Below are 15,403 nucleotides of genomic sequence, written 5' to 3' on the forward strand. Positions count from 1 at the left end.
CAAGTAAATGCAAACTCAACATCATAATTAGAAAGGAAACAGTTTATTAAATGCCGGTAAAGTTCTTACTTACACCCCTAAGCCATATGAATGAGGACAGATAGATTTCCAGCTTTTACCTTTGACATATAGTTAAAAAACGGTCAGATTATTTCGCCTTTTCAAACACGTTATCCATTTTTTATTCTATGATGATTGTTTACCCAACATAACCCAGACTTTTTGTCCATACCTTTTCTTGACTGTACTTGGTTCTGTAGGCCAAAATAACACCAGACTTACATGCAACGAACAACAGACGACAGTCGGGTAAGGAAGCACAGCATACCACCTTAAGGGAAAAGCAATAATCAATCATCAATAATTAAATTATCAATAAATGATTGTCATTGTTTATATTAATCCCAGACTTTCCTCACAAAGAACACGTCTTTCGTTTTTATACATGGCCAAAAATCCAGCATATGAAACCTGTATATGGATATCCGTGTAACCTGTTCTTTAAATGATGATAAAACATGATGCTGTTTGTCGATTTTCTCGTTTCATACCAACAAATTTTGTAATTTCATAGCTTATGTAGACTTTGTAAATTTTGCACAAGGCTAGATGATAGTATGGCTATGAATGTATTTCTGGCATTGTTAATATGTCCAGGCTTGCTTCATGTGGATGAGAGGATAAGAGGAAAAAGTTTGACACAAACTGAATGTACCATGTTAGGTTCCCCTTCTCACTTCCTCGCCAGAGGAATACAACGAAATAATGATGCATTGACTCTCATAACCATAACAACACATGGTGGCAGAAGCAGTCAGTGAGTGAAATTAAAGCACTGTAAGTCTTTATCAAATATACAGACTTGTAGGAAACTTCCCCCGACACATTTTATAAAGTTCCCTTCAAGATCCAGGCTCATCAGATGTGGGTTCTCTCTTAACAGATGAAATGACAAACCACCAAGAAATGAATATTTGCAATCCTGGAGATATTACCACTATGGAAGTAATTTACAGCCATAGTACGGTACAATGCATAAACTATGTCAGTCTCTTACAGGGCACAGAATATTGTTTTCTCTCTCTCACGAACAAGAGGGTGAAAAAAATTCTGCTTTAATCACAGCGACATGTTAGAATTTACTCCAAGTTTCTTTGCTTAATTTTTTCCCCCCTTCATATCAAGCATAAACAAACTATGACGACTTGGGCCTTGATCAAACATGCGACATCTTCTAATATTGTGCAAAAGCACAAATTGAATATTTTGATCAAATGATGCAGTCCTTTGAGAATGAGAAAACATTCTTGACAGTCATTTAACCATGAAAGAAACCTTCTGGAAACCAGATGAATAGGTATTCTATTTAAGAGCCCTCGGTCATGGAACAACATCACAATTTCAGGGTCCCTTGTGGTACCATTTCTTCCCATAACTTTCCAAAAGACACATCTTGGATAAATAATATGTATGTAGGTTACCTGTTGATGTGCCTCTGATTGGATGAGATTGATGGAGGGCTGTTTTTGTCTGTGCTTCAACCTCAGGATACCATCTGGGTAACCCCAAGTAAGAACCGCTGACCATCTGATGTTGACCACTTGCATACTATTGATACCTACAACAGAACAACAGTATTGATCAATTAAAATACAACAGTAGGTGCATCTCTCACACCTTCGACCTATCGTTATGGATACTTTCAAGATTTGAATTAAAGGTACAACACAACTTAAAGTAGTCCTCTTCAGTACAAGAGGTATCGGTATCTTTGCTCCATAAAATAAAAAATAAAAATGTTTCATGTTTGTGAAGGACTTGTTTGTGGAAATACATTTCTCCCGATAAATACTTTAAATTTATGCCTAAGTGCAATATTAAATAAAGTGTGAAGTACCTTGTAAACGTGAAGTTTTGTTTGTTGTGGTCTGTAAATGTAATGTTAGTCACCCTCTGCTTCAGGAACTGATCTTTCTCTTTATATTAATTTCTCTACTCTGGTTCTTACAGATGAAATGACATTTACAATACACAGATGAAAGCTGGAAAACCTCTTAGTATCTAACTATTTATGTGATTAGGTTTTACATTTCTTGTCTTTTTAGTGAGTAAAAACTTAGCAAACGTTTTCCTGGTGTTTGTAGTTACTTTCAGACATTTGAAGACAGCCATATTCCGAAATTAAATGGTGAGGCGGTGTAGGCTGAAGATGATATTAAGAAAGACTTTAAAATTTTTGATCATATATGATGATTTGTGGAAGTTTATAGAACTTAATGGGGTCTAAGACTGAGCTAAAACACATTGACATAAAATACAGATAACTATAATGCACACTTTTTTTTGCTAAGATGCATTTATCTCACTGGCCTGGTCAGGAGACCCTTGGTAGCAACTGTAGCATGTCTGCAACAAGCCATCATTCCATATTCCACTGTTCATGTCCCACATGATAACCAGGAACAACCCTTAAGGACTCCTTTACACCTTTTCAAACCTGACACATTCATTAGATTCGTACAACAGGTTACGGTATGAATGGCTTCTTATTACCTCTTTCTTTACCGAACATGACCAAGAGACACTGATTCTTAGACAAGGCACAGACACTCCCAGTTGGTAGAGCTACTAAGGATGATGGTGGGGTGGTGTACCCCTGTTGCCACTTCACCATGGGCTCCGGTGCCGCCAGTGATCCCACGTATGAGCCCCACTGCATTCCTCGTATATGGCGCAGCGGTTCCTAGAGGGAAGAATTGTAAGCAAAATACTAGAACCTTCTGGAAGTATTAGAGAATGATGACTGCTAAGTAAGTGGTGTGGATTCTATGCATTTTGATGGACCAGAATATAAATACTAGAACCTTCTGGAAGTATTAAAGAATCAAGACTGCTCAGTCATTTAATTATAATTCATATCATGGGAACTGCTCAATTGCTTCTAGAAATTGATCCTCGATATTGATGGCGGACAAATTTTAACATGACATCAATCTGACTTGTGATCAAAGCAAATATTTATATCTATTCTGCAACCTCCTTATCCATTTCCGTTTCTACATTATCCATACTTCAGACAACACCACCAGACAACACAGACAACACAGACAACACCAGACAACACAGACAACACAGACAACACAGACAACACACAGACAACACCACCAGACAACACATTATCCATACTTCAGACAACACCACCAGACAACACTCCAGACAACACCACCTCCCCTCAAATCTCCTCCCACTCTACCCTCTGTCCTACCCCACTCCCCCCTCCCCATCACTCAAGAGAAATAAATACCTTAATGCATATACAATTTTAGGCAACTCACTCTGGAAGGTTCGATACCCATCATGATTCCTGCTTTGCCACCCACAGCTTTGTTAGTAAACTGTGATATCAGAGCACTGGATGCAGCAGATACTGTGATAGGGATGGCTTCCAGTTCCAGCCGTGTGGGATGGGGAGCATGGAATAATTGCTTGGGCGTTTGTCCATAGGTCTTGATCATCGTCTCCACCGCCTGCCTTCTGACTGGATCAGCGATGGCGGACGTATCTGTGCCAAAGTAAGTCTATCGAACAGACGGAAAAGTCAACATTGACTCATTGCACACTTCATGGTTTAATGAGAGTGCAAGAAGAATGACGAGCGAATAGAAAGGAGAGGACATTGACTGACTGATGAGGAAGATAGACAAACTTAGCAAATCCTGCCTCCTTAATCCTGCTTAGCAGATGAATAATATGAGCATAGTAATATAAACTGTATACCTGACTAGACAACAATCAGTTTTTCTTTTCCTTCGGTTTCACTGAACTTAAAAATCCCCAAGGGCCTGAACATACAATATACATATCTTTTTCTTTGCTTGCAATGAACTTTTTTCTTCTTTTTTTCATAGCCCTGCAGCGATATCTTTCTTGCAAGACATGCAAGAAACAAAAAATACATGGGTATATTCTTCTTCTTATTTTTGTTCTCCTTTTGTAATTTGTTATATGTGTCTGTTTCTGTTTGATTTCATTCTCTAACTTGCTTCAATGATCCACTTACTGCAGGATGGTAAACGCTGATGGCATCCACGGCTGCATGACCCGTCTGCTTGTAACCAAAGACGAGGTCTATCCATGCATGGAGATGCTGGGAGACGTGAGGTGACTCCAGGGCCTGCTTGTGGATCTCAATGAAGAGGTGAGGGTTATCTCTAGCCCAGCGAGGAAGGACTACATCGTTTACTTTCTCTCCATTTTGTTTCTTGCCGTAGTTGAACCCTGGGGCGAGTAAGAAGGTGAATGTTAGGTTGAAAGCACACTAACGAGAACGCTAGGCAAGATAGCGGTTATATCAAGACACTTCTTGTTTCGTGGTCATCGTATGAGATGGAATGCGAAGGAACAGGAAATTTGTGGCAATAACGTTATTTTAATCATCATGAAAGTAATGAACAAATACTTGTTTTCAATGCTCACTTACTGTACAATTCATGGGTATAACATTTTCAAATGGAGAACTGTCATAACATATTCTAACATGACTGGGTAGAAGGATGAGGCAAGAAATGGGAAATGCTAGCTTATTTCAAAGAAACAAATCATTCCCAGATAGACATACAAAGGAGAACATCAAATCATTCTGTCAACTTGACAAAACTAGTATGAAGGAAAAATCTTTACAAAGCAGGAGGGGGGGAAACATAATGCAAGGTAGAACCTGCTCCTGAGAATGAATTCTTGCAACAAAGAAATGTCCATCATGTCAAAATGGTGACAAAATTTGAACTGCTATTTAAATCGTTTAAGATTTAATAAAGGCTTGCCTTCTGAGTTAATTAAAAACTCTGGAGTGAAGAAAAATTCTGAAATTAGCTCTTTGACATCTGAAGTTGATTGGAAGGAGGATAACTTCCAGCTGGTATTGACACAATGGAAGGTGCGATCTGGAAGATCAAAGCTGTTGTCTGCAGTTGATGAAAAATGAAAAAAAAAATGAAAAAAGCTAATAAATAGAAAGTTACAAAGTTGACTATATTTTGGGGATCTTTATCAGAAATTCACTAAATATGACAAAAGTCACTCTTGATAATTCTATTGTTTCTTGCTTCCCTTTATCACTGTCTTCATTTACAATGATATCACCTTCACACCATAAAACTGGTTTGCCTAATAGTAGTTAGCAATTTGTATCAAATTATTTACATTACAACTGTAATAGTGAATTAAAGACAAGAATTCAACTCGATACAGACAGCATTACAGGGTTACTTCTCGATATAGACAGCATAACGGTGTTAGGTCTCGATATAGACAGCTTTACGGGGTTATGTCTCGATATAGACAGCATTACGGTGTAAGGTCTGGATAAAGACAGCATTACGGGGTTATGTCTCCATATAGACAGCATTACGGTGTAAGGTCTCATGACAGCATTACGGTGTAAGGTCTCGATATAGACAGCATTGCGGCTTATGTCTCTATATAGACAGCATTACGGTGTTAGGTCTCGATATAAAAGCATTACGGGGTCAGGTCTCGATATAGACAGCATTTACGGTGTTAGGTCTCGATATAGACAGCATTATGGGGTTAGGTCTCGATATAGACAACATTACGGGGTTAGGTCTCGATACAGGCAGCATTACGGGACTAAGTCTCGATATAGACAGCATTACGGGGTTATGTCTCGATATAGACAGCATTACAGTGTTATGTCTCAATATAGACAGCATTATGGGGTTTACTTACCTTGATACTGCATGAACATGCCGGTGAACGGAGGAAGACGCACAAGATATTGAAGAGTGATACCACTGTTGGAGTAATGGGAACCATAGTGGTATGGCTTCATGGTTAGGGTGCTCTCATTATGACCCGCATCTCTCTCATACTCTTCCTTTAAAATCTGTCCAAAAAGAATTATGCAAAATGGTGAGTTAAAAGTAGGTGGTGGATCAAACAGAAACTGAAAAAAAAACAAGACTGTGGTACATAGGAAGGGAGGGAGGAAGGAGGAGTGGGAGGAAGGAGGAGAGACAGGGGAATAAACAGAGGGGGATGGGACATTGCTGGTAGGGCTTTTAGATGGCTAAAAACTGTATATGGTCTCATGGTCGGGTGGCTTCTGTTCCACAAGAATCTCTATCATCTGCCTAGCAAAGTCTTACCTTTTAGAGTTTAAAAAATAATAAAGTTCCTAGGACACAACAAACAATTAGTGGGATACTCATGGTGTACAAAATAATCAGTATATGTTAAGGGCTTAAACGTTGTATAATAACATTATAACAATGTTAAACTTGTGGCATATCATGTACAAAGATAATTGGAGATATTAAATCTTTTACATGAATGAAACCTATTCCTACATCATGGATCAGAAAACACTTTAGTGTTCATATTCTGAGCAGCAAGTTTTATATTTCTAATTTCATTTTTCCATCGATATTTTCGACACAACTGTTCTCTGTGAAAAAAAAAGCTATACATATCTCCATAAATTTGTGTAGCGACTTCAATTGCAGACCTTAACATAATTTTGCTGTACAATATCAGAAAAATTGTTCTATGGTAGACTTACCTCTGCCATTCCTAATTGCTTTTCTCTGTCACACTAACCTGATAATTCCTTTTATATCTTTCTTCCATTTCTTTCAGTTGAACAGCCACTGGCTTTGATAAATCCCTGAAAATATGTGAAAAGGAAGTAATACACTGTCATACCACTACTGACTACAGTATTAAACGGTACAGCTATGTCAAAGGAAGTAATACACTGTCATACCATTACTGACTACAGTATTAAACGGTACAGCTATGTCAAAGGATGTAATACACTGTCATACCATTACTGACTACAGTATTAAACGGTACAGCTATGTCAAAGGAAGTAATACACTGTCATACCATTACTGACTACAGTATTAAACGGTACAGCTATGTCAAAGGAAGTAATACACTGTCATACCATTACTGACTACAGTATTAAACGGTACAGCTATGTCAAAGGAAGTAATACACTGTCATACCATTACTGACCACAGTATTAAACGGTACAGCTATGTCAAAGAAAGTAATACACTGTCATACCATTACTGACCACAGTATTAAACGGTACAGCTATGTCAAAGAAAGTAATACACTGTCATACCATTACTGACCACAGTATTAAACGGTACAGCTATGTCAAAGGAAGTAATACACTGTCGTACCATTACTGACTACAGTATTAAACGGTACAGCTATGTCAAAGGAAGTAATACACTGTCATACCATTACTGACAACAGTATTAAACGGTACAGCTATGTCAAAGGAAGTAATACACTGTCACACCATTACTGACTACAGTATTAAATGGTACAGCTATGTCAAAGGAAGTAAAACACTGTCATACCATTACTGACTACAGTATTAAACGGTACAGCTATGTCAAAGAAAGTAATACCCTGACATTACTGACTACAGTATTAAACGGTACAGCTATGTCAAAGGAAGTAATACACTGTCACACCATTACTGACTACAGTATTAAACGGTACAGCTATGTCAAAGGAAGTAATACACTGTCATACCATTACTGACTACAGTATTAAACGGTACAGCTATGTCAAAGGAAGTAATACACTGTCACACCATTACTGACTACAGTATTAAATGGTACAGCTATGTCAAAGGAAGTAAAACACTGTCATACCATTACTGACTACAGTATTAAACGGTACAGCTATGTCAAAGAAAGTAATACCCTGACATTACTGACTACAGTATTAAACGGTACAGCTATGTCAAAGGAAGTAATACCCTGTCATACCATTACTGACTACAGTATTAAACGGTACAGCTATGTCAAAGGAAGTAATACACTGTCATACCATTACTGACAACAGTATTAAACGGTACAGCTATGTCAAAGGAAGTAATACACTGTCATACCATTACTGACTACAGTATTAAACGGTACAGCTATGTCAAAGGAAGTAAAACACTGTCATACCATTACTGACTACAGTATTAAACGGTACAGCTATGTCAAAGGAAGTAATACCCTGTCATACCATTAAACGGTACAGCTATGGCAGCATTATACACGGCAACTCTGACAAATCTGACTCCAACCGCTCACGGAGCGAGTATCACAGTGTACATTCAACATTAAACAGGCACAAATTAAATAAAATCCCAATAATATCAGCTTGCAAAATGTCATTGATTGTTTGAAAAGGAAACTTGACCAGTTGATCTCACAATGAAAAAATAAATATCAAAAAATAAATACAGTTTCACCAAACTTACATTCAACCAATTTGTGTGCAGTAATGTGTGGCACATCTAAACCAAAAGATCCACTTTCATCATGAGCAAAAGCCAAATACTTTCAAAAAATTTGATGAAATGATTACAAATTACGCTGCTGTTTCTAGCTCACTCCAGTCATAAACCAGAACCAACCTGTAAATGTCATGGCTGTTCAAATCCAGCTCATTGGTCGTATATTCCGCGAGAACGAACGGGAAGACGGGATACTGCATCAGGTCGTTGAATGATCTCCCGGCTAGTTTGTTCAGCTGCATGAGATATTCAAAGTTAGTCATCTGTCTACCACACCAAGCCCTGGTTATGGTTGAGATGTCGTCCACTTCTAAGAGATTAGGCAGATCCCTCTCCCTCATGGACTTGTACATTGCACTACGCTCCTAATACAATCCAACACAGAAAGTAAAATGTTTGAGTATGCCGCCAAAGAATGACGATGTTCTATTCACTATATTTCTAGTCAAATGAGACAAAAAGGTGACGTGTTCATTTCTTCAAAACCAAGAGAATGTCCAACTTAAGACAAGGTAATAACCATTCTTAAAACTGTTGGGACGATTTCATTCTACATGAAGGGGTGAAATCCTTAACCCCATTACATAAGTTTTGCAGAGAAATGAAGATCAAATATTTGGTTCAGGCATCTGAAATCAACAAATTTATTAGCAATGGCTCTTGCAAGTAAAATTCTCATCATGGAAGATGAGATGTGAGTGAGTTGGTATTTCTGAAAAATATGCAAAGCCCTCTGTTATTCAATGTGGAAGATCTCAAATTTCCTACAGATGAATTTATCTGTGCAACCTAGACTGCATAATATGTGTGATGTTCCTAGCAAACAGTCCATAAACATGTCAAATCAATAAACAAGTTTAGCAGTATAAACAGACTTTGTTTTTGAGATATTGGTAACACATAAAAAAAGAAGATAAAAAAAAGCCAACCTCTCACGTAATAACTTCACCCACAAACACACCCTGACAAAATAATGTTATATTTTCTTGACGTCCAGTTTAGATTTTGTTAAACTATAAAAAAAAAAAAAATAATAATAACATAATGATAAACTCAAGATGCGGCCACATGTTAAACCAGGGTTGTCCAACCTTTTGCAGAGGAGGGCCACATGGAATGATTATGATGAAGGAGGGGGCCGCATGAACCCTACGCTCGATTTTTCGATTTTTTGCCCGAAGCCCAAAGCAACAAAATGTGAGCACTGCACGCGGAGCGCACTGATTTATTTTCCCACCTGATAGAACAGATGAATTAAGTCCAGCCGCCCCCCCCCCCTTCGCTGAGAGAGTGTCACACAAACTGACCTGTATGCAGTTTTTTGGACCCAGAAGGTTTGAATGATTGATTATATAGCTTCAAATTGTTATCAATAAATCTGCTCACTAAAATTTCGCAAGGTAGAGCATCGCTGGCGGGCCGGACGCAACCCTGCGGCGGGCCGGACTGTGGCCCGCGGGCCGTAGGTTGGACAACCCTGTGTTAAACAGATCTAGGAAAGTATTTCATTCATATGTCATGTAGACTTTCTGCCACCTGTGGTTCATCCTATAAACAACTCCATACAAATGAAGATAGCCTTTAAAAAAAAAAACTTTTATGAGATATGAGAAATACCTCACTGAAGCTTTCATAGTTAGTGGGATTATCATGTGATGAGATTATTGACCAATAAAAAGCTCATTCTCAACACTTTTTCGATGAGTTTATTAACTGGCACAATCTTGCATATATATTCAACAGATTTACCATTTTAAATACAGTTTAATACTCAAGGGAAAATTCTTGCACATGGAAAACATTGCTCTTTGAACTTTGTTTTCTTCAAACTAGTTGTTAAATGAAATGTTAAAAAAAAAAAAACCATTTTGCATTCATATTATTTACAGGAATACCATGAGAATATGTCAAACTTACCTCGGTGCTCTCAAATGCCAAGAGAAGGGTATGTCCATTAGTGAGGAAGATTTCCATGGCATTGTCCCTGAGTTGATACCATCGGGTGTGAAGTTCCTTGATGTCATCGTACTGCCAAGAGATGGTGGCCACATCTCCACTCTATCAATGGAGGTTGAAGATACAAAACAGGTCGAAGATACAAAAGTATATTTCTATGGCACCAACAGGGTACCGTACATTGACTGTACATCAACTATTAACTGGTTCAGCAGCGATACAAATGTTAGCACCGTACATAAGTAAGATATGCAATGCCATAAATATCCCACCAACAGGTGCTGCACAGCCCTGGTTTTCAAAGTTGGGAGGGGGGGGGGGAGTTTTGCAAACCCTTCTTAGGATTGTCAAAAAATAGGAGGATCACCCAAAAAATTTCAGAACCCCAAAAAGATATTTGCCAACAATTGTGGGGAAAGAACTGGAAAAATCATGAACATAAATTACTTCAAAAACTGGAAAATAAAATAAAATACCAATTTGAAACTAATCACCCTTAATCATTCAGAGAGTTCTGAAAGGTAGGAGGAAAGCTTCCCCCTACACAGGCAATAACATTCGTAAAGACCTCAAGATGATAATGGTCAAAATTAGGGTCCTAAAGCAAACAATTTTGAATATCAGAGCTGTAAATTGCCTCTAAACTTGGAAGTTTTAAACTATTAACTGATTCAGAAGCGATATAAGTATCAAAAACCAACACATGAAAACCCTCCATGAAACCCTGTTCAAGGTCCACTATATTTTAACATTACAACTGCATGATTAAAGTCAATTCTTTTGGGGGAAAAAGTCTGCAAATATTTAGTTGCAAAACTTTCAAATCCTTTGAAAAGTGGCTTTCTTCTGTTAAATTTTGAACACTAAATGTAATACTTTAATTGCATATTTCAGAAATGAGTTTTACTTAAAAGGAAACTAAAAAGTGAAGTAACATCAAAAGAAAAATAGAAAGAAAAATAAAGGCAATGACACCTGTTGGTACCAACATTCAGTCAAGACTTATTCCATTGTGTTATCATGTGTACAATAAATTGTCACAAAAAGTAGGTGATATCATACAAATTTATATGACAAAACTTTCAAGACATACGCATGCTGAAGCAATAAGGTCCCTGAAACTTTGTGGTAATTTCAGACATCTCTCCATAAAACAGTTTGTGTCATCATTCAATTGTACCTTTAAATATTTCAGGAAGTAGACAATCAGAAGCCTTAGCAGATTATATGACCAAAAAAAGTGCAATATTCTTTCCTTACAAAGATTTATAATTGCTCTTTACATTTTACAGGACAAAATGAAAAACAAAATGCAAAACAAGACTATGGAACCAACTTCAATGAATTTGTTCATCTTATTGCAAGAAAAAGGAGGAAACAAGGCTCTGCAGTAACAAACATTTTGTGTCAGAGTGATTACAAATTTTTTTCCCATATTTTTGCTCTTGCGGAGTAGCTCTCCATAAATTTGTACAATAAACTACTGTCACTTTTCCATATTGAATGTATTTAACCATATTCTGGTACCTTGAGAATATTCATATAGAGTGGTCAACATACCTGAAATTTGCTCACGTCATTACTTGCCTCTTCATACACAAAGTACATATCATTTTCTCCTAAAGAAAAGAACAAAAGCCCAAAGCAAATTAACATCACAACTTTCATGAATATGTAAGTAATCTTATTAATCTTATAAAGTGATCATTCTAAGAAAATGTGAAACTTAGGATAGTGTCTACATTTCATTTTATTGCTGGTTCAATTTGTCACATTTAGCATGATAGCAGGCACGTGGGGTGGTGTGAATGCATATTAACAAAACCTCTGTAACATTCCTACAAAAGTAATTTTGAGTAATATATATATATATATATATATATATATATATATATATATATATATATATATATATATATATATATATATATGGAGGCTGGAAGTTTTTTCACTGTTCTTGATTTTCCAACTCATTACGATTTTCATTTATATATATTCATTTGCCTTTGTCGTTTACCTCCATTCCATTAACATAAAGTCTGTTCAAAGTATCTCTTTCGAGATCCGGCTTTAGGAATCACAAATGATTTTCGAGTTGGTTAGCATCATGTTTGATCTCTAGAGTAAGGCAAAATATGTCACCAAAAACAGAACTAGTATTGTTCGATACAGGTGGCAAACGCCTACAGTGTAATTACGACCTTCCTTACCGGTTTCGAACCTCTGGACATACAATCAGCGTCCATAGCCTAGTGGTTAGGGTGTCTGCGTACAGAGCGGGAGGCCCGGGTTCGAATCCCGGTGGAGGCTGGAAGTTTTTTCACTGTTCTTGATTTTCCAACTCATTACGATTTTCATTTATATATAGATATATATATACATATACACATACATACATATATATATATATATATATATATATATATATATATATATATATATATATACATATACATATATATATATATATATATATATATATATGTATATATATATATATATATATATATATATATATATATATATATATATATATATATATATATGTATATATATATATATATATATATATATATATATATATATATATATATATATATATATATATATGTACTACTGAAAGGACAATCTAGCAATGACTTTTGATTTAAGCTTACTGTTTATGAAATGTTGATTACTTCTTCAATGAACTGACACCTCCTTACTCCACTCCCCTCCCCCCTCCCTTTCAACATTTGCATGGTTGAAAGCCCAGTAAACTACTTACCCAGCAACAGATCTCCTGTAAACTCAGATGCAGGTGTTACTTGAGTGCAATAAGATGCTCGACTAAAAATGGGAGAAGTAAACAATATGAAATTTTTGTAAGTAAAATCCTGGACTAGAAATACAATGCTGCTTTAAAATGATAACATATTATGTGATTTATAGATCTATATATCATACAGAGCAGCACCCATCTTGAAAACTCAGTGTTCCATTGTGTTTATCAAATATTAGAGTTAATTTATTTAATTAATTATCATGGACTACACCAACAACTGCTGTTACTTTTCCCTTAACATGATTTATCTAACCCTACTTCATGATTCTCCTTGCTAGACTTTCTTTCAGTCATATTTATTGATAAGGTTGATATGTTCATTAAAACAGTGGTTTTCAACATGGCAACCACATGGTATATCATGGTCTCAGTATTCCTTCATATGAAAAACACAGATCAGAAGTTTTCGTAACATTTTGTAATGCTATAGCAGATCAATCATTCACAGACTAACTATCATTAGTTCAATATCTGCTTCAATATCTGCTTTCTAGTGCTTTGCAATGAAGAAATATATCACCTGTGAAAGGCAAAAAAAAATTCAGTGATGGTAAAAAATGATATTCTTAGAAAACCAATCAAACATTCATCTACCGTAGCCTTAGGTCTGATATATGCACTCAAATCTAAAGGACAACATCTCACACAGCCTGGAGTTAGCAGAGGCTGCAACAACGACTACCATCTCAAGATTCATTCATGAATTTTAATGGAGATGAATATATAATGGTCACATATGTCAGAGGATTCCCATCTACTTGACTTACAGAATACATATTTTAACGTACCTGATCTTCTCGTTCATCTGTAGCCTTCTCTTTAGCTCAGATGAGCTGGAGGCATTCACTGGGTCATCAAATAGGTATGCCAGAGGCTGAGACGGCATCACCTCATGCTTTTTTTGAAACTCAGGAAGGAAAAACTTCCGTGGGATGTCCAGGTGGCATCTCTGAAGTCTCTTACGTACTCGACCCGGTCCCTCCGTCGGATCCAATTGCCAAGAACTCGGGTAACTGTTTTGTTGATACCACACGGCTCTTGAATACGGAAATAAAACCGACTTAAATACTAAAATTATGACTACCTACATTTCACGGGGAATTAAGTTCAATTGAAATTTCTGACTATACCAATCTGCAGGAAAACAAAGCTTACAGTATATAATTGCTAGTTTTTTTTTTTCTTGATTACTTTATTGTTCTACAACGTTAAATACTACAAGTTACACAAAAACAGAAATAAAATAATAAAGGAGCGACAATGGAGTAGAGGGAAGTAAAAACTAAAAAAAAAAAAACCCAGAGGGGCTTGTCGAAGAGTTGCACTCCCTAAAAAAACTGAAAACAAAGTTCAAATCGGAAAAATATAGAACAACTCTTTGATGAGGCATTACATCTGAGAAAGTAAACAAAGCAAAACAAAACTCATTATAAGTTGCTGAAAATAACATCATCCTCCGCAAAAGTTGCCATTCCTGGAAGAAGGCTGGCTTTACTGCGACATGGATAAGCTTGACTTGTTATTAAAGCCAGCTGCACACACTGCCTGACTGAATATGACCAGACTCGACCCGACCTGACCCGACCGTCGCTACGTGGAAAATAGCAGACGGTCGGGTACTGTCCATACAGTTCCCTGAGACTACGACTGATCAAGCTTTTGAATATGTAGTGTAATATTCTGAATGACAGTGGAAAGTGACTAAGACTGCACAGGTTTAAAAATTGGGACTAATCACAGGAAAGTAATTTTGTCGTTTACAGATAATGTCAGAGAACTATCATTGCATGCATTCATCAGTTGTTAAATGTGCATGGATCAGTTTGTTAGAGCATATTGCATACGGGAATAAACGAATCTCAAAATCTGGGTCATGGCAGCAGTCAAGTTCAATAGTTGAGTTAGGGTCACGCCTGGTTAGGGCAGGGTGCGGCTGGCTTTATTCAATTATTTTCAACATTTTACCTCTCGTGTGTGACTTGATGTATCAAGTCCTGCCAAGCTGTCCTAACATCCAAATTGGCAGAAATCTGAGCCCTCAAATGGTCCAGAAATTTGGCTCGCAGAGTGTTTTGGTTTAAAGCAACAACCTACAAGATGGAAAATGGATCAGTTTTTATCTCAAGAAAAAAAAATATATGTATTTTTCTGAAGGATGTAACAGATAAAAGCACTTCCTTGACATAGATATATTGTTCTCAATGTTTCAAAATTCATAATAAGTAGGCAATCCATAGAGTTGCAGCAGAAGGCATCCAAAACGTTGGTTTATATCAGACTGCTATGATATCTTC

General features: G+C 36.7%; 1 protein-coding gene and 1 long non-coding RNA gene across 8 annotated transcripts in view; one reads left to right on the forward strand and one right to left on the reverse strand.

Moving 5' to 3' along the window:
• Nucleotides 1-15,403, reverse strand: part of LOC139971454 (lysosomal-trafficking regulator-like) — an 85,231-nt gene that overhangs the window by 5,357 nt on the left and 64,471 nt on the right. For all 7 annotated transcript variants that reach the window (XM_071977936.1, XM_071977940.1, XM_071977937.1 and 4 more), the window contains 14 exons: nt 15,075-15,199; nt 13,898-14,146; nt 13,053-13,114; nt 11,846-11,904; nt 10,247-10,387; nt 8,450-8,694; nt 6,619-6,685; nt 5,749-5,905; nt 4,824-4,964; nt 4,061-4,278; nt 3,336-3,578; nt 2,554-2,743; nt 1,482-1,618; nt 233-331 (listed from right to left, as the gene is read on the reverse strand). In XM_071977936.1, the coding sequence (XP_071834037.1) occupies nt 233-331; nt 1,482-1,618; nt 2,554-2,743; nt 3,336-3,578; nt 4,061-4,278; nt 4,824-4,964; nt 5,749-5,905; nt 6,619-6,685; nt 8,450-8,694; nt 10,247-10,387; nt 11,846-11,904; nt 13,053-13,114; nt 13,898-14,146; nt 15,075-15,199 (2,133 nt within the window). The remainder of the gene's footprint in view (nt 1-232; nt 332-1,481; nt 1,619-2,553; nt 2,744-3,335; nt 3,579-4,060; nt 4,279-4,823; nt 4,965-5,748; nt 5,906-6,618; nt 6,686-8,449; nt 8,695-10,246; nt 10,388-11,845; nt 11,905-13,052; nt 13,115-13,897; nt 14,147-15,074; nt 15,200-15,403) is intronic.
• On the forward strand, nt 8,723-11,837 carry LOC139971456 (uncharacterized). The gene is made up of 3 exons (XR_011794389.1): nt 8,723-8,841; nt 10,219-10,417; nt 11,578-11,837. It is a non-coding gene; the product is annotated as an uncharacterized lncRNA (long non-coding RNA).

Source organism: Apostichopus japonicus, chromosome 8 (genome assembly GCF_037975245.1).
Source record: "Apostichopus japonicus isolate 1M-3 chromosome 8, ASM3797524v1, whole genome shotgun sequence".
NCBI classification, from domain to species: Eukaryota; Metazoa; Echinodermata; class Holothuroidea; order Aspidochirotida; family Stichopodidae; genus Apostichopus; species Apostichopus japonicus.